General features: G+C 52.4%; 1 protein-coding gene across 2 annotated transcripts; it reads right to left on the bottom strand.

Annotated features, from left to right (window-relative positions):
• MAL (mal, T cell differentiation protein) lies at nucleotides 1-25,702 on the bottom strand. Of its 2 annotated transcripts, XM_019445581.2 has the most exons (4): nucleotides 25,482-25,685; nucleotides 6,349-6,516; nucleotides 4,989-5,114; nucleotides 1-597 (listed from the first exon to the last, which is right to left on the bottom strand). In XM_019445581.2, the coding sequence occupies exons 1-4, from the start codon at nucleotides 25,572-25,574 to the stop codon at nucleotides 523-525; spliced, it is 462 nt and encodes a 153-aa protein (XP_019301126.1). In that variant the 5' UTR covers nucleotides 25,575-25,685; the 3' UTR covers nucleotides 1-522. The 2 variants fall into 2 exon arrangements, with proteins under 2 accessions (XP_019301126.1, XP_019301129.1); XM_019445584.2 differs by lacking the exons at nucleotides 4,989-5,114; nucleotides 6,349-6,516 and having other exon boundaries at nucleotides 25,482-25,702.
• Between the last annotated feature and the right edge of the window lie 916 nt (nucleotides 25,703-26,618).

Raw genomic sequence — 26,618 nt, 5'->3', positions numbered from 1 at the left:
TATCGAACATACAGGCACTTTATAAAGCATTTCAAAGGTTTATCATCTTCCACCGTGGACATCTGCACATATTTGTTGGGTGAGTTTTACTCCCCATGACAGGTAGACTATCCATGAAGACTTGGAAGGATGCCCGGGGGGGGGGGGGGGCGGGAACTCAAAGAGGCTTGTGGAAAATTCCAAAAGACAGTTCAAAAGATCCGGTCCGGGAGTCAGCAGGGGATCTTTGTTTTGTGGTCACACTCCCCATTTTCCCACCTCCACATCCCCCTTTCCCAAATAGGAAATGATTCTAGAAAGACAGCTCGTAGTCGGAGGTCAAACGTGGCAAGCCCCCAACCCTGACATGAAGGCATGTAGGAGAGTAAACATAACACCCACAAGAAACAGAGCGTTGCTTTTGCTTGTTTGTTTGTTTTCTTCTTTCCAGCATCGAGAGTGTTTCTGCGTCGAAAATGTTACGCTGGAAGGCGGGCTGATCAGTTAACACCGTCTGGGGTCTGCGGCAAAAGTTCTGCTGCTTTACGAAGACTTCCATCTGATTAAAGAAAACACCGCATGGACCACGTACAGCAGAGTGGCCACGTAGGAGAACACCTGAAACCAAGATACATGGCCATTAATGGGAGTGCATGGGGAGAGGGCGACGCGTGGGCCATTGACACTGAGCCAGGCGCTGACATGGCGCTTGGGAGTGACAGACTGGAAGGGTGCGGGCCGCCGCTGCTTCCTATCATTCCCGCAGATATCCTTTCCTGCCGAGCCCAGATGTGGCCCCAGAATGCTTTCAGCACAGGTCTCCAAGTGACCTACCAGCCCACTGGGTTTGGGGCTGCAAGGTCAATTATCTGTCATCACACGTCATCATGCTGGTGCCACCCAATTGGAAATGGGGGCCCTCAGAGACCCCTCAAATGATACCACTCTTCATGGGAAGCTTCCTTCCCCCACACCTGTGAGGTCAGAATCCACCAGCTGACTCCACTGGCCTTGGCTAAGAGACTATGAGCACCTGGGTTTGCTGGCTCTGGTTAAGGTCTGGATGCTGTCTGGTCATCCTCAGACTCCTGCGAGAATGTTATTCCAGGAATCTTAATTTCACGAGCATGAGCAAGGGTGCCAGGCTCATAGGGAGTAAGGAACCGGGACGGGGAGGAGGGACTGAGGCTTCTGCAAAAAGGAGGGGGCTTACTGAGAAAGCTTCTGGAAAGATCCAGTCAATGTTTTGGCACTGGGAACAAAGGCCCTGGAAATGGGGCAAACGGTCACTTTGTCCCTGTCAAGGCCCTGACTTGCGATGTTCACATGGGCCCCACCTATTCCTATCACCCTACTCTGGGTGGCTGGCCTCCCTGAAGGCTTGCCTGCCCCCAAGTCAAATATCTGCACCTGGTTTTGTGACCTTGGGTGTTGGGGTCAAGAGTTTCCAACCCAGGCACAACATCAGGGAAGCTACGGTTCCGTGACTCTTGAAAATGCCCATAAACACCAGCGGTCATCATGCCTGCTCTCTCCCTGCCTCCACACATGGGCGAACTCCTCACCCTCATTGGCCAGAGGCAATGAGTAAGCCGAGTTACTTAATAACCAATATAAGGGAACTCATCCGGGAACCCTTAACTACCATCTGAGAGGCGCGGTTGTACCTGAGTGAGCAGCACCCCCAAAAAACACCTCTCCCTGTCAGATGGGAGCAGCTGACGGATGCGAGAGCCCTGAACAGAAGCACCTCAGCTGTCCCCAGCAGTGACAGCAAACAGGCACTTATTTTCCAAGTGAGGTCAAGCAATGGCACACTGGGGACACTGAGAGCCAGGGACGTGAAGGCATATACTTAGGCCTTCAGAAACGCCTCTCCCTAAATGGCTGCCATTATTATTCCCGCTTTCTGCAGAAGTTTCTAGCTGCCCTCAGTGAATTCCCACCAATCCCAGGGATCCCTCTGGCACAGACTCTCTGCTGCCTGCAAAGGAAAGAGGGAGAAGCTTAGCTTTCGAGACGGGTCCAACTAAGTATCATAGAGAGGGGCGAGAGGCAGGCCAGATGCTCTCAAAGGCCAGGAATGTGCGGGAGAAGGTCTTGAGGTGCCTCCCCATTCCCGGGCTGGCTACCCCCAGGAGGGCGTGTTGTGGTTGCGCAGGATCTCCCCTGTGCACTCATACAACTGATATTTTGAATAGAAAGATGTGACTTTACATTGAACCGGGCTTATACATCCCCTTCGGCCCAGTGCATCAGCCGGCTGGCAACATTTCAATTCTTGATTCTGGCACTCTCGACTTTGCCTGGGCACGCCCATGTAGATCTCATTCAACTAACAAAAATGGGAGGGGGGGGAGACACGATCACTTGTGGCGTGGACAAATAGATGCCGGTGTAGCCACCAGTGGAATGATATACAGCAGTGGGAATAAACACTCTAGTCTCCACCCAAAAATGTAGATGAGCTTCACAAATCTGAGGTTGAAAGAAGGAAGCCAGACATAAAAGAATACACACTGTGTAACTCCATTTACATGAAGTTCAAAGGCAGGCAAAACTGAACTAGGCAGCTAGAAATCAGGATGGCAGTAATCGTTTGTTTGGGTGCACGGTGATAGCAGCAGCAGGACAGGAGGATTCTGGGAGCTATTTATGATGTCCTATATCTCAGTTTGGATGCTTGTTACACAGAAGAGTTCACTTCATGGAAATTCATCACTTGGGACACTTGCATCTCACTCACTTCTCTGGATGTACGTTGCATTTAGGAAGGAGGAAAAAGAGAAAAGTTGGAATACAGTAGATCACAGTGGTTCTCAACTAGAGATCTGTCCAGTGGGCAGAGGCAGTAATTCACCCTATCTGGGTCGTTCCGTCACGTGCTGACCCACTAGCCATGTTCCATGCACATTTCACTATTATCTGCAATAATTTTATGGAAATTGTCAAACGCCTTGCCGCTGATGTCTGTTTGGAGAGAAGGCCTCTGGGGTTGGGATAGGGGGAGGGATGAGGCTCTCTAAGGTGACAGGAAATGAAAGAGAGTCATTTGAAGGATAACGGAGGAAGCGGGTTACCAGCCTCCCAAGGGAAGGAAAAATAGCCAAGGTGCTTCCTGGCTGTGTTAGTATTTAGAAAGCAGCCATCTTGGGAGATGAGCCAATATGGGAGACATTCCCACACTGGGGGACGGCTGAAAGGGTGCCAGGGACCATACAGTGGCCATGTTTCTGGAACTGGAGAGTAGGCTGGGAGCTTAAGGGGAACATGTGGCTTCCCTGGGACAAGGGACCCGTAGACAAGGTTTTCAGTAACTTTCCTCCAGACCCCACCCTCTGGAAGCAGGAGGAACACCTTCACCAAACCCCTTCCTAGAGCCCAACAGTGCCCGTCCCTGTGGGTTTTCTCTCACCCTCTACTCTACTCTTTCCAAAAAGTGGGGACAGTACAGTTTTGGTACCCGGAGCTGGCATCTTGTGATCTATCGTCACATTTGACCTCAGGATTTGTATGATTCACAGGTCGACCTCTAGAAATCTGAGGAGCGCGACTTCCTGAAGCTTCTTCCCTATTTTTTACACCTCACTCACGGCTAGAAATACACCTGATATCGCGAGTTTGCATGCTGGTGGGAGCCCGCACATGCAGAACTCTGGAAAGAGGTTTTATGAATCAAAACATTCTCCTCCTCTCTGTCGTTCCGATTCATCCCATTAAGAAGAAAATCCATTAAGAAGAAAATTGGTGGACCTCGAAGTCCACCAATGGGTCTGGTCCCACAGTTGGAGAACGCTTCTTTTAGAGCTCAGAGGCCCGCGTGCAGCCTGCACCCTGGCCACACACAGCTGGCACCCCCATTTGTTCTGCTGACGGGGTGAATGAGGCTCAAGCCCCCGGGCCACCCATTGCTTGCTGTGAGGCCTTGGAGGAAGGTGTTCGATATGTCTGTAGTCCTGAGGGAGTCGGACAGGAATTACCGTCTCATTTCACAGATGAGCAAGCTGAGGCACTTGCTCAAGAAAGTGGTGGAGGCCTGAGCTCTGGCCCCTCCTCCTCCAGCAGGTTCTCAGAGCTGCTAGGCAGGAGGCATCATCGGGAAGAGCTGAAGTCCTAACTGCGGTGACAAACACCCACAGCTGGGGGGTCTGGACACGCTGCGCCCAGAAAGGCTTCTCCACAGCCTCAGTTCCAGAGCCAGGGCTTGGGGAGACACTGGCTACTCCATTTTCCATCCCTGACCTCGCTGCTTCCCCGAGCCTGACTGTGCTTTGAGGGAGAGCCAGGAGACCCAAGTAGCCAAACTCACTGCTCCAAACAGGTGCTAAGAGTGTGGATGGGGGAGCCTGGGTGGCTCAGTCGGTCAAGCATCCAACTCTTGACTTCAGCTCTGGTCGCGATCTCACGGTTCTTGAGTTTGAGCCCCACACTGGGCTCTGTGCTGACAGTGAGGAGCCTGCTTGGGATTCTCGGTCTCCTCTCTCTCTGCCCCTCACCTGCTCATTCTCTCTCTCTCTCTCTCTCTCTCTCTCAAAAATAAATAAAAACTTAAAAAAAAAAAAGTGGTCACCTGCCCTGGACACCAATAATTTCTGGCCACCTTGGAGCAAGGTATCCATGTTCTTGGTGTTCCAGTTCTGCATCTGTGAAATGGGTATAATAAGCGCACCTACACCCTAGTGTTATTGTGAGAGTTAAATCAGATCGTTTATGGAGAGCTCAGACAGTGCCTGGTGCTCACGGTCATGTCCCTTTTGCAAAGGCATGGACTCCTAGGCCAGCCCAGGCCTGGGCAGCGCAGCACTGAGCAGAGAGGGCCAAGGGGAGTCTTGGACACATGCTCTCCCTTCTCCAGGGCTTCGTTTCTTCAGGAATAAGAGGGAAGGTTTCATTCTTTCGAAAGTCAGTGAGCTAAGAAACAGAGGGGAGGGCCCAAACAGCCTTCTGCTGACCCTCCATCGGTGGGCGGTGGGAACCGGGAACGGGGGCAAATTGCCTGGGGGACTCACCACAGCAGCGATGTTTTCATGGTAGTGTTTGTAGGTGTAGCCCTCCTGCATCCCGATGGTGGCCAAAGCTTCCAGGACAGAGGCGCTGAGGTAAAACAGGGCAGCGACACAGTGGTAGGCTGCATCCTGCAAGGTCAGGAAAGGCCATCAGAGAGATGGGCAGCTGTGGTCCCAGCAGGGCGTGGCTACCAGCCTTGTCCCCTCCTGGCGCGGCTCAGGCCCCGCCCTCATCTTCTGCTACTTCCTTTGGGAAGGAAGGGCCTGCCCGCCCAGACCCCTGCCCCATCCCCCCATTACCATAGCCCAGCCCCCTCCTCACAGAGCTGGTTTCATCTCACTGGTTTGGGGGCCAGAGTCAGGACTTAAGGGAGAAGGCACGCTGCCTTCCCTTGGCTGCCTTCCCTTGACGCGGGATCAAGTAAGAGGTGGGGGCATGGAGGGGCAGTCTGGGATCTAACAGGTAGAAATTGGCTCTGGCCCTGAGAAGTGTCATATGTGGTCCAGTCTCAGTTTAGATGTGGCCTCGGTGACCAGTGCAGGGTGAGAGGCCCAGGCCATTTCCACTGTGGTTTTGTCTTGTTATTGTCAGTTTTTTTGGGGGGGGGGAGGGGGGTGGGGGAGCTCCAGGAATGTGTAAAAGCAAGAAAATACAAAGCGCGGGTTTTGAGTAGCTGGCATTTGGAGGTGATTTCGAAAAGTCTCCGTAGGAGGCCTTTTGAGAGTAAAGGCCTGGCCAAGTGGCCCTGCCCTCTTCCATGGTAAGTAATGGCCAGGTGTCCCATGCATACATTTTACCCCCCCCTCGTGGGCCTTAAGGCAGAATTTACGCAGTATTATGTCCACAGGCCATCCCTTCCCCCCACCCCCCAAGCCCCTCCTTGGGGACCCTGCTTTAGAAGGTCATCACTGGACACTGGCCAGTAAGCCTGGCCTCACACAGGGCAGCCAAGGCCAGCCTCCAGGACCCTGTCCACCCCCAAGATGGAAACCAGCCCTCCTGGACGTTGGGAGATGCCAGCAGGCACCTGGCAGGTGCAGGTGGCATGGGGAGGGGTGGTTGGGCTGCTGGTTATCCATGAAAAAGGCAGTCATGCAGGAGAAAGCAGAGCAGGCCCAGTGGGAATTGGGCAGCGGCAATCCAGCTCTGCCTTCACCTTCTCCTGACCTCCTGGCTGTGGGGAGCCCCCAGAGAGCTGCTGGGGAGAGCTCAGAGCCGAAGGGCTGGCCAGCTGAGCCTTGGAACGTGGCTAGGAGACATCTATGGGCAGCCTCACCTAGCACTGGAAAAGCCAGCTTGCCAGGGGAGAGGGTCCAGCACCCACCCACCCACCCACATCAGCCATTCCGGGCTGGGACTCACCAGGGTGACCCAGGAAGTCTCCCCGCCGTGGGCACCAACTATGTACAGGATGAGCAGGGCTGTGGTGGCCATGAAGCAGAACACAGACACAAACATCACCCAGCCCTGGACCAGGGGGATGGGCACCAGGGACGAAGCAATGAGGATCCACACGAGGCCCCCAAAGACCTGCAGAGGGAGGGAGGACAGGGGTGAATAACAGAGCAGGAGAGCCCATACCCAGGAAGGGCCAGACCTATAGGTCACACTGAGGCATTAGGGGCAGCAGAACAGGAAGGAGGCAGAGAATGGCAGTGGGCATTTTCCTCATCAAAAATGACTCTTTCTTCCCCCTCAAGGCTCTAGCCTGCACTGACCCAGTCTTCCCAAGCCCCTGCTTGCCTGCCTTGGTCATGCCTGTTTTAAATACAATTTCAATTTTTTATTTAACAAAAACGTCTATCACACTCACATGCCAGGCACTGCCCCGAGCATTTGGCAAATATGAACTCAGTTCATTCTCACAACCCTATGAACGAGGTACCGACCCATTTGTCAGATGGAGAAACTGAGGCACGTGGACGCCAGGTAATTTGTCATCCCAGGAAAGGGCTTACATCATCCAGTATTATCATTATTCTGAGGTGACATCCTAGATTAAATCCTAGTATTTTGACATTGAAATATCGTTTCTTTTACAAAAGGTTAGCGACCAGCAGATTCTGTTGGTCTTTACTTGGCAAAATAGATTGATCACGTTATGTCATAAGCATAATTTTTTAATTTGTCCCCTTCGATCCCCAAGCCCAGGAAGTGTTCTGATTACTAGGGTCAGGGCTGGAGTGGAGAGTCTCTTTAGGTGGCCTAGGACGGGCATGGGAGAAATGTTTCCCTGCCGTTATCCGGAAGACGCCCCTGTTGATGTCTGAGGGCTCAGTGAGTCCCATGTTTTCAAAGAGGTTCGTAAGGACAGTGAAGGGGTCCTGGCTCCCCGGGGACAAAGGCGCACAAATCCAAGCTGGGACCTTCCATACTTCTTTCATCCCCAGGAAGTCAGCCTCGTCCACCGTCCCTCACCCACATAAGGCTGGGACGCAGGCGGAGGGGGCTCTGTAGTCAAAGGTCTCCAGGGTGCTTTGAGCATCCGGGGCTGTGGACGGGCTGCCCTCCTAGTCCTATGTCCCCTGCCTTGTGAACTCAAACAGTACCTTGATTCCATCTCCTGTACCTGCTGCCCACCTGCTACGTAAGAGACCACTGTCCCTGTAGGTGTTCTCTGAGCCTCTCAGCTGAGAAGCATCAGGAGAGAATCACATTTGAGTAGATAAGTCAGAGCAATGAAGAATCTGGAGTTATCAAAACCAAGCTGGGCCTAATGAATCAGATATGGGCATCTCTGACCAGAAAACCTCCTCTACTGTGGAATCCGAGGGTGCCTGAAGGCCCCGGCAGAAGCAGTGGGACACATTTTACAACTTGAAGTCATTGGAGCAAACAGAGAAATACAGCAGGTAAATACAAATCCTTAGACCACTGTAACATAAGATGTGTGTGTGTGTGTGTGTGTGTGTGTGTGTAGATTTCATCCAGAGTTGCCTTTAAGATCACACAGATTGCTTGGCCTTTTCCATAATGGGCCCTGACAAAGGGACGTGAACACGCCGGTGGCTGAGAACTTGGATGTAGGAGGCCCAATTGTGGCATGGAAAAGTGGGAGAACTCGGCACGCCTGTGTGGAGGGCAGAGGCAAGGGCCTGGGATGCTCCTCTCCTGACCATCCAAGGTGGACCAACCTCAGTTTGTTCCCTGTTCATATGGTCTCAGGGAGCCCTGCCCTTCTCCTTTGCAGTGCCCAGCACAAAACAGGTGCACTTGTGACAATGTGGCACTATCCCCGACCATGTGATGGAGGGGGTGAGGTCCCCCTTGCTCACGGCTAACTCCCAGGTGTGGGACACCTTCCCAGCTGTACCTCAGTGTCTGAGTTAGTTCACTTGCCTTCAGGGTCTCCGGTCAGATATATGGGTAAACTGGAACGATTTATGCACCAATCCCAAAGGGACAGTTTGCATTGCATGTAGAGGGGAGAGCGCCGTGTCAGGGAATCCTGTGGGGGACTCGGTGCCTCAGAGGTGCTTGTGGGTGGCCAGTGGACATGGCTGTGAGGAACACTGAATGTCACATCAGGAAATGAGTCTTTTTCTTTCTTTCTTTCTTTCTTTCTTTCTTTCTTTCTTTCTTTCTTTCTTTCTTTTCCTTCCTTCCTTCCTTCCTTCCTTCCTTCCTTCCTTCCTTTCTTTTTAATATTTATTTCTTTTTTTGACAGAGAGACAGAGAGAGAGAGAGAGAGACAGAGCTCGAGGAGGGGAGGGGCAGAGACAGAGGGAGACACAGAATCTGAAGCAGGCTCCAGGCTCTGAGCTGTCAGCACAGAGCCCAACGCGGGTCTCGAACTCACAAACCGTGAGATCATGACCTGAGCCGTAGGACGCTTAACCAACTGAGCCACCCAGGCGCCCCAGTGATTCTCTTTTTCACTCTCTTTGGTTTTTCTAAGGCAAGAAGGGCTTCGAGTTGAGCCAGGGGTCTGGAGCTCCCCGAGAGCGTGGACTCCAGGAACGGGTAGGCAAAGGTGAACTGGGTAATGACGCTGTTTTTATTTTTAAGGTAATGACACAGTTATTTCGGACACAATTAACTGTAAAAAACATATGAGGTAAGCTGATGCACAGGTGGTCCTGGAAATGGCAAAATCTGAGAAGATGACTCTCAGACTGGTCTGCAGGCTCATGTAACTTAACCTCTTTCAGCTAGGTGTCTCCCTGTGTGGCTTGGCAGGGGGTGGGAATCGACGTCAGAGTGAAGCCACCGCATTGAGTGCCTGCCACGGAGTCCTGAGTACGCACCAGGTAGCTTGGATGCTGAGCTTCTGGCACCCAATGCCAATGCAGAGGGAAGCTTTAAGGTAATCCAGACACTTGACCTGCTTTTGGCTCTCTCTCTCTTCTCTCCCTCTCGCAGGTTCCTGGAGCCCATGGTAAGAATACCTGTCCATAGGAGCAAAGCCCACCCTGGGTTCAATCCCAGCCCCTGCCCCTTGGTAGACCTCGGGACCCTGTCCTGCCTTTGGGTGTACTACCTTGCAAAGATCCTTTTAAAAATTATGCTTTTTCTTTCTTTCTTTTTTTTTAATCTTTATTTTGAGGGAGAGACAGAGTGTGAGCAGGGGAGGAGCCGAGGGGAAGGAGACACAGAATCAGAAGCAGGCTCCAGGCCCCGAGCTGTCAGCACAGAGCCCGATGTGGGGCTCAAACCCACAAACTGTGAGATCCTGACCTGAGCCGAAGTCGGTCGCTCAACCGACTGAGCCACCCAGGTGCCCCTATGCTTTTTATTTCTTTGTGTGGTTTATCTATAGCAGTAAGTTTCATAGTAACATGGTGGGAAGCAATTCTCTTTTAGACAGCTTTAAGGAGATATAATTCACATACTATACAATTCACCCATTTAAAGCGTACAATTCAATGGTTTGGGGATATACACAGACATGTACAGCCATCATCCCCAGACCAATTTTAGAGCATTTTCATCACCTCAAAAGAAACCCTGTAGGGGTGCCTGGGTGGCTCAGTCGGTTAAGTGTCCAACTTTCGATTTTGGCTCAGGGGATGATCTCACGGTTCATGACATTGAGCCCCATGCGGGGCTCTTGCGTTGACAGTGTGGAGCCTGCCTGGGATTCTTTCTTTCTCTCTCTCTCTCTCTCTCTCTGTCCCTTCCCCGCTCTCTCTCAAAAATAAATAAACATTAAAAAAAAAAAAAAGGGAAAAAGAAACCCTGTGCCCTTTAGCTATTGCTTCCTTCCCTCCCTCTCATCCCTAAGAGGCCACTAATCTACTTCCTGTCTGTAGATTTCCCTATTCTGAACTTTCACATGAGTTGAATCATATAATAAAAGATGGGCTTTTGCAACTGGCTTCTTTCCTTTAGCATAATGTCTTTCAAGGCGAGCAATACTCTCTCAAGGGCACCTTTAGAAAATGTCTCCACCATCACAGCACGTCCCACGGGCCCGTTCTGACCCCCACCATTTGGGGGTGAATGAATGTGAATGTGTCCCATTTCTCTGGAGCCTCCAAGCCGCAAACAGCTGAGGAACCACTGATTCGCAGGGAGGTTCCTAAAGCAAGCATGCGGCGGTCCTGCCTGTCCCTGGAATGTATTTTAAGTCACACATCATGTGAAGGTAAGATCCTCACAGCACGGATGAAGTGATTAGAACCCGGGGGGGGGGGGGGGGGGGGGGCGGGCGGGGGGGCAGAAGACTGGTAGGGGCCTGTCCTGCACCCCTCACAGCCCTGCCCCTTGGGGTACCCGGGGCGCGGTGGGGGGGGGGTGAGAAAGGTGGGGCCGCAGCTGCAGGAAGGGGCCACAAGCTGGGAGGGGGGGGGGGAGGCAGAACAATCGCGAGGACAGAAGGGGTAAGTGGAAAAAGATGAGGAGGGGTAAGTGGAAAAAGATGAGGCTGAGCCGAGGAGGGTGTCTATTCCCAGCGGCACGTCTGTGGAAACGGGCTCCACTCTCATGAGAAGTCCGTTGCGGGGGCCCGTGGGAAGCCAACAGCTGCGCATGCGTGGAGGCTCCTCTCGGCCGGCCAAGGCCAGCGCCCCGCAGCGCCCGCACCCTGCACCCTGCACCCCGCCGCGTTTGCTCCGCCAGCGGCTCGCTCGCTCGCTCGCGCTGATGGGGCGCTCCTCCCAAGCCGCTGGCTGGCGGAGGCCGCAGCAGGAGCCAGTCTCTTGGGCCTCGGCTTCCTTGTCTGCAAATGGCAGTTTGCCGCTGTGTCTCCCCACTGCAGGCTGGGGCACACTGGCTGGCACTGCGGGTGTGAGTGCGAAGCTTCTGGCGCTGTGCCCAGCCGCAGCGGGGGTGAGACACTGCTCACCCCGGAGGCCAACAGCCCTCAGAGACAGAGGCGGAGGCAGCCAGTTTACAGTGCAGGGTGGCAGCCAGCCCTGAGTGGGCAAAGCGGCTTGGACTGGTGCAGGGCCTCAATCGAGTCTTGCAGGGGGAAGTAGACTAGCTGGTTAACTGGGCCTAAGGGTCAACAAGGAGTGGCTTTCTGGAGGGAGGAAAGATTATAATATAATATAATATAATATAATATAATATAATATAATATAAGTAATAAATATATAATATAATATAAATATATAATATAATATAAATAATAAATATATAATATAATATAAATAACATAATATAATATAAATAATAAATATATAATATAAATATATAATATAATATAGTATAAATAATAAATATATAATATAATATAATATAATATAATATAATATTAATATGCCAAGTCCAGAGAATGCTGAAGCAGCAGTGAGGGCTTCAGAAAACCAGGGAGCTGGGCATAAGGTAGGCAATGAGAGGGGAGAGTGGCTGGAGATGGGGCTCAAGAGGAGGTGAGGCTCAAGACAGAACTGATTGCCAGGCCAGGGTGAAGGCCTTTAAGGCCCCATTGCGTGGAAAGCTGGGGTTCAGTGTGAATCATGGGGCAAAGCCAGTGCCCGCCCCACTTCACCTACTAAGTGTGCAGAGAGCAAACAGAGAGAACAAGCAGAGCACCCACACCCGGGGAGATAAGGCATCCTGGGCAGGGAGCAGTCCACCCCATCCTGGCCTCAGGACCCCACTGGCCAAATATTTGTCAAGAGAAAGGGGTAGGTGAGGGTTCAAGCATTTCCCTTTGTAAAGAAAACTCCAAGCAGCTCCCAGCTCCCAGCTCCCAATGCCGAGAAGCAGTCATTTTGAAACACAAGTGGAGGCATGACCCCAGTTTCCATTCGTCTCTGTCAACAGGCTGGACTTCCCACCACCCTCCGCCTACACCCAGGTCACCATCTTCCATAACTGAGATGGTGCAGCTGGCTAAGGTGGTGGCAGAAAACGGTCTCTAAGTTGGGCGGCCCGGGAGTCATCTACATTGAGCTCTCTCTGTGGGGTCCCGATCCCCATGTTGGAAAATGGGGGTGGGTCTGGGCTAACGCACACGGTTTGCAATCCTCACTCTACACGAGAATTGCCTGGGACAACCTGAAAACACAGTAATGCCCAGGGTTTGACTCTCAAGTGGAGAGAAGGAGAGTTATAGCACAAGGAACAGACGTCCCAGGCTGTTTGCCAAAAGCCTTAGAACACATTTCCACAACACAAGCCGTTAGATTATGTTCTGGTAATTCCTATCAAACAGAATACCAGCTGGCTCCTGTCTCCAGTGCCCAGCTCGGCTGTCCCGTGGTGCCAGTGGAGACACCTCTCCAGTTCCTGACTGGGCTCTGGGAGCCCAGGGGCAAAGCTCCCTTACCTCCCCTCTCCTCAAGCTTCAATCCCTGTCTTGCCTTGAATATGAGATTAGCTGGTCCTTGGGTGTCAGGCAGATGTATCTGTGAATGGGAATGTGCTGGAGATCTGAGGCCCCTACCCCTGCTGTTTCCGGACTGGAAACCGCCTGTTTTTAATTCAGTCCAGTTTTAGATGCTGAGCAGGGTCGAGGTTCCCTAAGAACCAGGGGTGATATAAAAAACCAGACCAAAAAACTTCAAAGACTTAAACGAGTTTATAAATCGTGGCCTGCCCAATCCAATGATTTTTGTGGAAAAAAATTTCCTCAGGAGACAGTCTTCAGGGGAGCTCTTGTGTAAACTCAGAGAAGCTTCTCAATTTTTCTTTCGGAATTAATCCACAGGATTAGCAGGCTAGCATGGTTAAGGGTATAGACTTCAGAGACTGAGTTACCAAGTTTCAGTCTCAGCTCTGCCACTTTACAACGGGATGGTCTGTTGTCTCTGGGCAAGTTACTTAACCTCTCTGTTCCCTACTTGAAAAATAGTGATAACAACAGCGCCCACCTCATGGGATCGGGGTGAAATGGGGTTATGTCTGTGGAGTGCCTGAAAGATGGTAGGCAGTCTGAGCGCTCGCTGTCTCAACTGCCATATGATGAGGCAAAGCCTCGTCTGTCACCATGTGAAAATTCCAGTGGGTCTAGGATCTCAACATGCACAATTATCCACTCCAAACCCTCCTGGGACCCAGAATTTAATAATAACTTCAGAGGTGCCTGGGGTAGCTCAGTCAGTTGAGCATCTGACTCTTGATTTCTGCTCAGGTCATGATCCCAGGGTCGTGGGATCGAGCCCTATGTCGGGCTCAGTGCTGAATGTGGAGCTTGCTCGGGATCCATCTCTCTTGCCCTCTGCCCCTCTTGTGCACTCTCTCTCTCTCTCTCGCACAAGTAAAAATAAAATAAAATAACTCCAAAACCATTAAAAAGAGAAAAACTGGTGATCTTCTAGAAATCTGAAGTTGAGAAAAATGTGTCTGCCTTTGTGGAAGGAAACACAAAGGACATTAAAATATGAGAGAGCCTTCCTTCAAACAATGAGCCTTGGTTCCAAAGGGGGGGAAAGGAATCCTCCAGCACATTCTTGAGATTCGTGTGGTGTTTCCATTGCTTGACCAGGGATGAAAGAGTTCTGCATCCACCATTGTGCAGTGTTTCTGCTGCACAACTGGGATAACCGAAGTCAACTCAGAAGAATTGCTCAAATTCTCTGGATATTTTTCTGGATATTTTGCTTTGTCAGGGTCTTCACCAGCAGACGCTTTTCCAGTAACAAGTCAAGGCGTGAACTAAAGAGGACTTCCCATTCAGGGCTTTCCACATACACACATACGCCTTGGGGCCCCGCATCGGAATTCCCAATGGCTCTGAGGGCATGGTGTGTGTGCCCTGAAGGCACATCTGAACAGGAGTTTGTAATTCAAACTCTTGAGGAGGAGAGGAAACTTATTACCGAACACAGACTGTGCACCTAACACTAAGCTGTCTTACCACTTTGGTCAGGCGGTCACAAATCATCTCCCCAGGAAGGCAAAGGAAAGATGGCCACACCAGAGGAGACGGGTCCCAGCTGCTGTGAGCTCCGAGCACTTTGGCCAACAGGCCGGAAAGTAACCTCAGTTTGTGTTTCTGGAAAGGTCCATACTCGACTGGACTATTTCAGTAGTCAGGGGTTATTGCAATGCCAGACAGACATGTTGTGTAGGTGGTCTGACCAGTACAGTAACTGTGCTGGAGGAGAGACTCAACCAGCTCTAGGGTTAGGTGGCTAAAAAGATTCATCATTCTGTGAGTTAGAGCAGAGGGTATTTGTGTGTGTGTGTGTGTGTGTGTGTGCATGCGGGTGTGAGTGTGTGTACAGGCTGGTTATGGATGAGCTGTTGGAGAGCAGGGGAGTGGCAGCAAGGGGAAGTCAAGGGGACAGAAGCACCAGGTGGTAGGAGAGTGCGCAGAGGGAGGCCAGAGGGAAAGACCAAAACCTCAAGACCCTGAAGCCTTTCCCATACTTCCCTTGGCTCCTCAGAAAACAGGTCTGAGAGGAAGATGGGGGGACTCTTTTCCTATGGAGACAAGATGGCCAGAGGCACACATGTGGGGCTTATGCCAGCTTCTCTGGTTCTTGTGTGAGCCCCACCTGCCTGGTGGAGAGGAACTCGGCTCCCAGCAAGTCGAAGGAAAAGCTCCCTTCGCTTGCTCCCTTGCTCACCCACTCATTTATTTGTTCATTCACGCATGTAACAGATGCTGAGTGCCCCTGACCGTGGCCAGTAAGCACCGAGGCGGGTACACCTACGGAGGTAGACCTTATCCAAAGACATGCACTAAAAACAGAGTCCATCCCTCCCTTCCAGTCTTGCTGCCAGGCTCCACTGGAGCGGCTCTGGTCCGCCAGGGGCAGAGTCAGGTCCTGGTAAAAGTATCGGGACCCCAGTGAGGGTGACCAGCTCAACACCTCTGCCTGGGAGAGGGATAGAGCCCAGCAATTTGAACAGATCCCTTATTCTTACCCTATAAGGAGGTGTCTGGGGGGAGGGATCAGAAAGTTTTCCATGTGCAGACCCCTGCCCCCCTCTGTCAACTGTCAAGGCAGCTTATGGGGAATCTGACCTCTGAGGCTACTCCCAAGGCAAACACTGGGAGTAGTGTTGAGGCCACCTGACTCAGTTTACTAGTGCAAGTTGCTGTGCCCTCCTGGCCCCTTCATCAGCAGGCTCATCCTTCCAGAGGGACACATCGTGCCATTATCCCTCCCAAGGCAGGCTTAGATGGTGTCCTTTTGTCTAATCTGGAGGTAAGGCCAGGACTCAGGGGGCCTGGAGTCGGTTTGTGAAGAGGGAGATAGAGACTTGAGATTCAAGGGGATGGGGGTGAGTTCAGGTCTGCCGTCGACATTAACATGGTGGGTGTGGACTGAGAAAAGGCCCCTGTCCAGGCCTTCGGTCCCACTTCTCTCAAGTCCCGGGGAGATCTCTTCCACAGTACCCATTACCCCTGTACTTCAGGCACTGGCCACTGCTCACTGATTAATGCTACCTCCTTCCCTATGCGGAGGACAGTCACTCATTCCTGAATGAATGAAAAGTTCTCTTGGGTCCACAAAGCTAGGGGCTTTCAGATAAGCTTGTCCTCATGTGAACGGAAAAGTTTCCTAACCACACCTACACCCAGGGGCTTTACCCAGCGGGATAAACAGAAGCTAGGAGATTCCATGAAAAGTACCAGCAAGCTACCTGTAAAAGAGCAGCAAATCCATGCCAACTACTAGACCAGACGGGAGTGGCTTCAGTGCAAGAAAAACAAAAGGAACTAATGGGAATCACCAAGGAGGATAGCAATTTGGTGAGCCACCGAATAAACCAGGTGTGGATTATGCAGGGCAGGGAGAAGGAACCGGCCACCTACAGGGCCCGGGGCTTCTTTTCAGGGTCCTGGGGGTTCTTTCTTGGGAATCGGTGGTAACTGTCAGTTTCACCTTCCATCTCCCCTTGGGAATGGGTGGTAACTGTCAGTTTCACCTTCCATCTGCCCTTGGGAATGGGTGGTAACTGTCAGTTTCACCTTCCATCTGTCCTTGACTCCTCTTGTGATTCATAAATATTAGCCAGGTGGGAGGCGAGAAGTTAGCCCCTGTCCTACCAATGCAGGCTAACGACAAATGCTTCGGGGTGCACAGTTTGTGCTGGGAACATGGCCGGACTTAGGGTCCAGGCGGGAGACGTACCCTAAGCAATGGCCTGCAATACAGGTGCCATATGGCAGGATCGGGGTGCTCTCAGGGTGGGCACCCCTGGTGGAGGTATGAGGAAAGCCCAGGCCTGAAGGATAGAGGACTTAGTCCCACCATGCCATCTGCACTAAAGGAAGACCTCGAATGGAGACCAGTGGAGGACTACGGGCTGGTTCTGGAAAGAGTCCTAGGACACAAAAGCAAGGTGGAATCCTTCCTGCCAGTCCCCTCCACCCACCTGTGCTCGGCTTATCACCAGCCACAGGGCAGGATGGAGGCTTGGGGAGGTGAGGGCACACTTTTGTGCCAGAGGCTGCCCTCTTCCTGAACCAATACCCTTCCAAATGGTGATACACTGACACTGAAGACAAATCATTTTTGGAAGGCTTAATCCCAGGCTCACTGGTAATTGGCTCCTTCCCCTTGGGCAGACGCAGCAATGTGTGTGGCACTGAGAAGTCACAAAGCTGGCACCAAGCTGGCAGGGTGGTACATGAGAGAGGCTTAAGATATCCCCCGCCTCTGAGGCAGAAGGCAGGGCAGGACTGCCGGGGCCTCCCGTCCCCCGGGCCACCCCATCAGGCTGGCCAGGGGCAGCTCTGAGCAGGGGAGCCAGAAATAATCACGCTGCTAGGAGGGCCCTACAGAGGGTGGTGTCTACGCAGTACTTGATGACCCCAGAGACACGGCAAGTGGGCCCTCAACAGCCCCACCCACTTCCAAATCTCACGCACCCTCTGCCTCTACACTGCCGGAGAAGGGCATCGAAGGCAAAAGGTGGCGTGGGATGGGTCTTATGGTCCCCACCGTGCAGTTATTTTAGCAGGGATTGGCTAGTTGCTCTCAGAGCAGGTGTTTGAGTCATTAGAAAATTAGTAAGAGTTGTACTTAATAGCTATTCAGCAGTTACTACGTGCATCATGTTATCTTAAGAGCTTTGTGCATAACACTCCTCACATCAATCCTTGAGGTAGGTGCTGTTATATCCCCATTTTACTGATGCAGAAACTGAGGCGCAGTCACAGGCTCACATCCCCACAGCTGCTGAGTACCAGCTCTGACAGGCTGGCTGGGGAGCCTAGGGCAGTTACCCAAGCCCACCCACAAGCAGGTTACCATGAAATCCCGCCCACCCACCATGTCTAGGATCCCTTTGGAAACAGCAACAGAATGATAGGAGACTAGCCCATTAGCCTTCACCCTGCTCCCTCCCAGCTGCCCTGGGTCCAGAGAGAATTGCAAAGGAGGTGGCTTCTGGAAGCAGGCTTCCCCTCCCCCACTCCTCCGCCTGCTCAATGGGCTCTGTTCTTTCAGAGGAAAAGAATACCAAGGTTTGTGTTTAAGACCAAAAAACAAGCAAAAGGTCAGAACGCTGAAGGACATCACTCTCTTCTGCAGGCACAGGCCTGTGGTTCTCATCCCCGGGTCCATCAACAGGATGTTTGTCATGACCTGCACAACCCCCCCCACCCAACCCCTACTAACAGGTACAACCATGCCAGCTTTCACTTCCTTCCCCATTTGCTCCATTCCTGGACTGTCTACCTGCGCCCCGCCCCCCTCGCCCCTTAAAGCCTGGATTCTGGCTTCTCTTTAGGCCTTCTTCAAAGCTGGATCCAGGAGTTTTAGGGATATCCTTCTCCTCTCTCCCCCCTTCCCCTCTTCCTGCCCCTTCTCTCCCAGCCCAACTGCATTATTCTAACAGGAATCCGGGGCTATGGTGTGGAATTTCAGGTCAGCTGAGCCTGGCCGTGCCTCTTCCCACTGCCCGTGCATATCAATGTGTGATGGCTCACGACAAGGCTTTTCTTTTAGCTCCTACATATTTTTCTCAGGCCTTAGGGAGTTGTTTTGCCCCGATGTGGGCAGAACATTAGCTATTAATGAGGTGGGAGTGGTAGAGAGTCTGGGGCTAAGCATGGCGGAAAACCAATGCCCGTACATGACCCTGGAAAATAATCATGCGGCTGGTGTCCAGCAGGAGCCAACTAGGAGCTAAACCTTTCCACCAGAATGTAGAAGGTAAGTCGAGGCCCCACAATGCAGAGAGTACCAGGAACCTGCTCCAGGACCCCAGGAATAATCTGAAGCCTGTGAGGGGTCAGTCTATACTTGTCCATGGCATTAGTGCTTTAGGGTCTAGGGGCGTCGCTCATTCACTCACTCACTCACTCACTCACTGTCCTCACATCCATCAGCACCGCAAGAGAACACCTGCTGGAATATTTTAGTGCCCCTCTCTGGTGGCCTTTGGTCCAAACCACTATGTCCACTATGTCCAGGGACCGCAACTTGAGAGCCCAGAAGGAAGCCCCAGACAGGCTTGTGTTGGGGGTGGAGGTGCGGCTCAACGATGAGTCCATTAGGACTTAGCCCCCTAGCCCGATGCAGATCTCCTCCACTGGCTGGCCCCATCCCACCTCAAGGCAGGCCCTGTGTGGTCCAATCCCCAGCGCCCTGCCCCACCCACAGCCCTTCCCTGAGGATGTGCCTAAGCCCAGAGCAAAGCCAAGCCATTCCAAAGGCTGTGCAGAACCGGCTTAGGCTGGCAGCACAAGGCACTCCCCCCGCCCCCGACACACAACCTTTGCAGGGCACGGCAGGTGTAGGTGCAAATAGTCAGCCTTTGTCCCTGGCCCACCTTGAGTGACCCGGTGAGAGCTCTCCCTCTCCCCTGCAGTGGCGTCTGGGATCCTCCCACTCTCTCCCGAAAGCACTCAGAGAGGATGCCTCACATCACTCTGGGTATGACCCCATCTGCATCAAGCTGGGGAAAGACCTATGGAAAGCAACCTTTTTCAGCATAGCGTGGTTGTGATGGCATATGCGTGACCACGTGGGGGCTGAGCCCCATCATCACAATAGGCAGCTTCCAGAGAACAGCTCAAAGTCACTTTCTCCTGATCAAAGCAGTCCTCTGGTCCTCTGGTTCTTGAAAAACCAGAAAAGTCACTTCTCAACTCCAAGAACAAACCCCTCTACCTATAATTCTTCCCCTCCCTGTAGAGAGGAGGAAAGGAGAAAAGCAATATCCTTACCCACTTCTAAACAGCTACAGAGAGGGGCCCCCAACGCAAAACAAGGACACAGGGCCAGGCTCAGTGGGCACAGCCAGTGAAGGCCACGCTCAGCCGTTGTCCTGAGCTGGCCAGCAGGGTCAGCCCCCACTGCCTGGTGACTATAGAAGAGGTCCCTGCCTGGGGCAGCAGGGAACTTTCCACAGGAGCATAGGGGGTGCCTGCCTTGAACCGAGGAGAATATTTAGGGCACCTGGCTCCCTGCCCCAGCCTCTCACTGAGAACTGTCTCCACTACCTTGTCCTCGACGTGAAAACATCGAGGGGGTGGGCTGGCTTACCGACTGCCCCTCCAAACCTTGCTGAATCAATGGCTTATGAAATGCAGATTCTTGGGTCCAGCCTTGACCTAGTGACCCAGATCCTTCAGGATGTATTTGTGACAAGCAGACCCAGGGGCTGTGAGCCCCCCAGTGGCTCTGAGCTGCCCCTTCACTCTCTGGGGGAGAGAAGGGAAGAAGGGAACCAGGCCTGCCCAGGGCTGCCAGATGGACAGGGCCGCCCTTTCACGATCCTTTCTGCTGCAGGCAAAACTTCCTCGTGGGTGTTTGGGTGAACGCAGAAACCTGGATGTGACTTGCTGTCACTACAAGAAGTGCCACCCTGGAGACTGAGTTACCAGGGTAAGCTGCGCACCCCCCTCCCCCCCCCCCCCCCCAGTCCGGCTCGCCCAGCCTCAGTCTCTTCCCAGCTTCGACAAATTAGGTTTCTGTGATTCTACATCTCTTATCTCCTGTGAGTGCTCATGCTGTCTTCTCCACGTAACCAGAAGGTGGACCACCCACCAGAAAACTGCTTTCCCATCCTGCTCCCACCCCACCCGCACCGCCCAATCCCGGCTCTGTAGGGCCGCTGTTCCCAGGCAGGTGAAAATCTAGGGCAGGTCTCCGGACTTGTCTGGTCACTCTCAAATAATGAAAGTCCCCAGTCACTTTGGGTCAGGGAAATGGCCTCATTTTACTGTGTCCGGTTCACTGGAAGAATCACAATGACAAGCCCCACCCGCGTGCCCCACCCCACAAGGTGCACCCCAGGAGCGGTGGCTCTCAGCAGTTGACCCTACTTGTCTGCGCTCCCCAAGTCTCTCTTCATTCCCAGCCATTCTGTCAGCAGTTTCTCCTCTTTTATAGGCTGGGGAGGAGGGAGCCGAGTTAAAGGTTTCATAACCTGTTTTCTGGCATTTCCTTTACAACTTCTGAAAGGGCGGGGAGGGGGGGGCGGCTGTTATCTCTCCTGGCACTTTGTAAGAGAAGTTTCCTCCGGCCCTGGCCAGAGCTGAGACAAAAAGCATCCTATGTTAACCTTTGTTCTGTGAATGGTGGACCAAGTGTCACCAAGGCCCTGGCTTAGAAGAGAAGAGGAGGAAGAGGAAACAGCCTGCGGTCCCCAGAGGAAAAAATCCTCCTTGGGTGGGGACAGGGGATCAGGCCAGAAGCAAAGCCTTGGGTTTGCTCCCGTGTTGGGAGAGGGGACGTCCCACCCCGAGCCTGCCCATAAGGGGGACACCAGTGTCCCTGTGGCATACAACAGCCGTACGGCCAGTGTGACTCTGATGGTGCTTGGCGCTCGGACAGGCGGGGTCCCGCCACCTAGCTGGATCTGCCTTCCACTTCCTGCGACGACCCTGCAGCGTTCAGAGGTCTGGGATGGGGGTGCTGGGCCAGGGTAAGGTTGCCATACACCCCCACCAGTGCCTCGCCGGAGCCACCACCCTTCCCTGTCCCTGTGGGCAGTTTCCTTGCCTTGGGAGGGGGGTGGGGCTCCACCCTGTTCGCTTCGGACGCTGGCATCTGTGACTCCCAAGCTATTGGGAGGTCAGGCGTGGGTGTGTGAACTATGACTAATCAATTCAAAGGACTACAGATTTTATACATACCCAAGCATTTCACACCCACTGGGTTCGCTGAAAATTACAAATTCTGATGTTATCAAGTGTGGCACGGATGAGGAACAATGGGGGCTTGTTTAGCTCCAAACTTGTACAATTTGGGGCCCTTCTTTATTAAAGAATACAAAATGAGGCAGGGTCTTGGAAGGGACCTGAGCTTAATTATGCTTCATCAGCCTCCAGGTCCCTCTGCTTCTGGAGTATGGAAACTGGAATTACCCTTTTTGGACAGGGATGCGGTGACATCTGGGGAAACAAAAGAGGTGCATTCCCTATGAACCAGGAGGTCAAACCCTCCCTTTGGGAAGAAAACCCCAGCAGGTAACTAAAGAGGCACATACAAGAATGTTCTTGGCAATGCAACGGCAGAAAGCAACAAATTGAAAATAGCAAAATGTCCATGAACAGCAGACGGGATAAACAGTATCAACCTGTGTAAGCCTCAAAACAACTTTGTATGAAAAGCCTGCTGCAGTGGGATAGGTAATGTGTGTGTGTGTGTGTGTGTGTGTGTGTGTGTGTGTATGTTGTGTGTGTGTGTGTGTGTGTGTTGCTATTTTCATAAAGTGAAAACTTAAAATAATGCCATGTGTAATCTGCCCATAGTTAGGTATGCAGTGAAGGTCTAAATAAACCCTGCTCCGGGGTAATGAACACTACTACATTTAGCCTCGAGATTGCCCCAAGGATGGAGGGAAGAGAAGATAATGGTGGAGTTTCCAGTGGGCGTGGTGCCATCTGAAAAGCTTTATTTCCCTCATACTAAAAGAAAATAAAGCCAACTATTAAGATTTGACAAAGTGGAATGATAATTATATGGGTGCCGTTCCTGTAATATGAAATATTTCTTGACGTTTGTTTCTTAAAAAATTTAAGTCTACATAACATAAAGTCAACCATTTTAATATATATATATACATATATATATATATATTAATTAATTTATTGTTTTTGACAGCGAGAGAGACAGAGCATGAGCAGGGGAGGGGCAGAGAGAGGGGGAGACACAGAATCCGAAGCAGGCTCCAGGCTCTGAGCTGTCAGCACAGAGCCCGACGCGGGGCTCAAACCTGTGAACCTTGAAATCAAGACCTGAGCCAAATGAAGTCAGACCCCCAACCGACAGGTGCCCCCAAATTACCCATTTTAAATTGACCAGTTCAGTGGCATTTAATATACTCACGTTGTGCAACCACCCCCTCTAACTTCAAAACATTTTCACCACCACAAAAGGAAACCTGGCCCCTTAACCCTCTCATCTCAGTCCCTGGAAAACCACCAGTTTGTGCTCTGTCTCTATGGGTTTACCTATTCTGGATATTTACATAAATGGAAGCATACGTGACCTTTCCTGTCTGGCTTCTTTTACTTAGCGTAGTGTTTTCAAAGTTGATCACCTTTGTAGTATGTATCAGTATTTTTTGTTCCATTCCGTGGTTGAATAATACTCTACTGTATGGATATATCACAATTTGTCTCTCCAGCCATTGCACTGGGGCTGTTTCCACCTGTTGGTTATTGTGAACAGTGCCGCTAAGAACATGCGTGTACGTGTACCTGTTCAGGTCCCAGCTTTTAATCATCTTGGTTAAAAACCTAGGCATGGAATTGCTGGGTCAAATGGTAATTTTTTTTTTTTTTTCACGAGCTACCAAACTGTTTTCCAGAAGCAGATGAGCCATGTTACATTTCCATCAGCAATGTGTGAGGGTTCTAATTTCCTCACATCCTGGCCAGCACTTGCTATTTCCTTTTTTCTTTTTTAATAATAATCACCATAATTTCATGTGAAATTGTACCTCATTGTGGTTTTTATCTCATTTTCCTAATAATGAATGATGCTGAGCATCTTTCCATGCGCCCCTTGGCCGTTTGTACAGCTTCTCCGGAGGAATGCCTATTCAAGTGTGTTGCACATTTTCTAACTGGGTTGTGTGTCTTTTTGGATAGAGGTTGAGAGAGACCACTGAGGCACCCTCAGTCTCTCAGGAAGTTGGGGGGAAAGGAGGGAGGTGAGGGAGCAGGGCAAGGGTTGAGGAGAAAAAAAAATCACTTCTCAGACAGCCGAGAGGAAAGTTCCAAGCAGGAAAGAATTATTTCTTCCAGAAGCCCCTACTATGTCAGGTCACAAAACCGCCCCGGGAGGAGTAAATTTCCACTAATCCATGGTTCTGAGATTTCCCACCTCCAGCCTTCCACTTTCACTTGGTGGGTTTTGGCAGTGGGGTATCCTCCTGTCCCCATCCAGCAGATCGCCCTGTTTGGCTCTGCCTGGCTGGGCGGTTCCTACCCTCGGGAGCACTCCTTCCCCTAAGCTGTGATACCAAGAGGAGGCATTGGGAGGCTTGTCCCCTCGGTGAGGCCAGCACCCCTCCGCCCCCACCTGCCACCCCCTGCGGCCACCTGAGCCCATTCTTGTCAGGGCGGCAGGAGGATGGGGCCCCAGTCTTCTGCCTGGAGCTCAAGTAACACACTCGTTCCTGATTCTTGTTTTAGTGTTCCTCGAAGAGCTACAAAGGCAGAGTCAGCCACTCATGAGGGCAATGTAAGAGACACTAAGGAGACCTTTTGCTGCTTAAAAATCTCTCTTGCCCCATCACACCTCAGCATCAGCCCTCATCTCTTTTGGTTATGAAACTCCTGCCTTTGTAAAGAGTAGCCTCTGAAGGAACCACCCAATACTTATTCCCAAGCCGCAGGTCTATATGCTCTTTTCAGAAATCCAGCATTCGGCAAGCACAGGCTGACTGCTGAGGAGAAGCACTCAGATGAGCCATCTGGAAAAAGAATGTTCCAGTGGATGCAAGTCCCTCCCCTCTGGGCCTATCCGAAAATTGTAGGTAGGGCTGGGCTTAGTGGTGTCCAGAGTTCCTTCTAGATGTCACTTCCTTGATTCTGGCCAGCTCCAGGTTTTGAAGTCATTCTGGATACATCCAGGTTTGGGCTCAACCCAAGTCACACAACGGCAAGGATACGGTGCCCCAGGGAACCTCAGCCCCCTTGGCCCTTTCCTCCACCATCTCCACGGAGACCAGAACCTGCTCCCTTTGCTGTTCACACCCTCCTGCCTCCAATCAGACAGAAGCCGGGGTCCCCTTTATTTTTACACAGTCAGGTGTGGGCAGTTTCTTTTTCGACCAACTTTCCGGGCGGCCACTTCTGAGTTTGGGGTGCAGGGAAGGAGTCTCTGTGACCTCAACGCACCACACCCACAGAGTAAACACCATGCCCTCTCCCAGGTAAGGGGCCGCAGCCCCTGCGGAGGTTAGGCTGAGGGCGGTCGGAACTTCCCCACAGGGTGATCACTTTACCAGAAGCCTAGAGTAGGAAGCGCTCTCCGAAGCCACCGGCGGCGGAGGCTGTGCGGCTCGGGCTTAAGGAACGGCCAGCCGCGGGTGCAGCGGGGTTCCCGCTGCTCAAGGTCAGCCGAGGCACAGGACCGCTCAAGGCTTGTCCCTCTCTCTTCCCCCCACCCGTCGCGCAGGGCAGAACGACTGCAGCGGAGCAAACCACGCCTGTTTATTTCCCCGATCAAAGTTGTGGCAAGTACGGTCACTCGCCAGAAACTTTCAAAAGCCAGAAGAGAATAATCCAGATTCTGCCCCTCCTACGACACCAACCCAATCTCCAAACCTCGGTTGGTAACACGTACTCGGGTTTCTTTTGATTTTTTTTTTTTTTTTAAACGAAATCCTAACCCTGGGAAAAGCTGGACGCTTCTACAAGGACGTCGCCCTCCAGGAAGGGCATACTCGGCGCGGCACCTGTGAAGCGGTTTGGGAGCGCAGCTCTGGAACGGGCGCGCTACAAGTGGATCCGGGGCCTGTTTCCAACATCTGACCCATCCTGGGAATTTGGTTTTTCCACCGAGGTCCTGGGGACTGTTTACCCCATTGCCCTTGTCTAGAGGGGGTCAAACGACTGGAAGGTGGGAGGAGAGAGACTTTTTCCTCACTGTGGCCTCGCTACCCAGGTGCTCCGGGGACCCGCGCAGCCACCACCATTCTGCCCCTTCCCTAGCATAGGCGCGGGTGCGCCGGCGACTCACAAACTCTAAGATGAAGAGCAGGTCCGGGAAGGTGGTGAAGACCGCAAAGCCGCTGGGCAGGGTACTGCCACCCGACGCCGCTGCGGGGGCCATGCCGGCGTGCTGGCGTCGGCCTCGGGTCTGGACGCGCGCGGCTCCGGCTTTGCACTGACCGCTAGCTCGCTCTGCGGAACCCAGTGGCCCGGGCGCCCCCGCGCGCGGGTTAAGAGTAGGGAGCCCGGGGTCGAAAAGGGAGGAGCCCTGGTCACCGCCCGCCCCGTCCCCGCCCAGGTCCCCGGTGCGCGCCGCGGGCGCCGCCCTGCCCCACCTGGAGAGCGCGCCGCGGGCGTGCGGAGCTGGAGGCGGGAGCCTGACTCCTGCGACCCACTCCGGCGCCACCTCCCACCCGGAGGGGGACAGATCCGCTTTGGCGAGGCGCTTTGCACGCTTTGCACGTGGTCACCATCCCTTGAGAAAAACAACCGTCAATAACTAGACCCTGCAAACTTCCCATTGTGACACCCCTAGGGCCACCTCTGCTTTACCAGTTCTTAAGTTGGTGTCCTTCATCTAAACTCTGGGCGCGTTGATACGCGCGACCTTCACGTTCAGGCTCAAGGTGGGAAGAGTAACCCTCGGCTGCAGGCTGGCGGTCTGCAGGGGCCTCGAGACCAGCTCTCCCACCCACCCCTTCTCCCGCCTGAGCGTAGGGGGCTGCTCTCTGCCGTGTGACCCCTGGGGGAGGGCTGGTGGTGGTGGTGCTGGGGCAAGTCCGCATTGAATTTAAGGACAGAAAGGAGTCCTTTAGAGCAAATTTATCCCCTTCTCTCGGAGCAGGTATCCCGGGGCTCTGTGGGGGGGGGGGGAGGACTCCACCTCCCTATGTCCTCTGGCTGCCTGGATTGTGTGTGTGTGTGTGCTTCTGGATTATGATTTATTTATTTATTTATTTATTTATTTATTTATTTATATTGCCTTTATTTTAAAACAGGTACCAGACTCCAGTAGTTGCCCATTTATTTTAATTTAGATACTGAGTGTTCTTCTCCAAATCCTAAAGCCCAAAATCTGCTGGCAGTTCAGGACGTGGCTCCAGCTCAGACTTCCCGGTGCGTCACCCACAGCAGATAGCAGGGCACAAGGCTCCCTCTTCCCAGT

This window comes from Panthera pardus, unplaced genomic scaffold (genome assembly GCF_024362965.1).
Source record: "Panthera pardus isolate Hobbes unplaced genomic scaffold, ASM2436296v1 HiC_scaffold_26, whole genome shotgun sequence".
NCBI classification, from domain to species: domain Eukaryota; kingdom Metazoa; phylum Chordata; class Mammalia; order Carnivora; family Felidae; genus Panthera; species Panthera pardus.
The sequence above is the reverse complement of the archived record's forward strand: the minus strand, read 5'-3'. Positions and strand labels throughout refer to the sequence as shown.

What these genes read in the sequence shown, in the direction of transcription:
- MAL (XM_019445581.2), bottom strand. Translation starts at nt 25,574, where the DNA reads ATGGCCCCCGCAGCGGCGTCGGGTGGCAGTACCCTGCCCAGCGGCTTT. An exon ending in TGCTCTTCATCTTAGAGTTT is followed by an intron (nt 6,517 to 25,481) that starts GTGAGTCGCCGG and finishes CTCCCTCTGCAG; the next exon opens with GTCTTTGGGGGCCTCGTGTG. An exon ending in AGACTTCCTGGGTCACCCTG is followed by an intron (nt 5,115 to 6,348) that starts GTGAGTCCCAGC and finishes CTGACCTTGCAG; the next exon opens with GATGCAGCCTACCACTGTGT.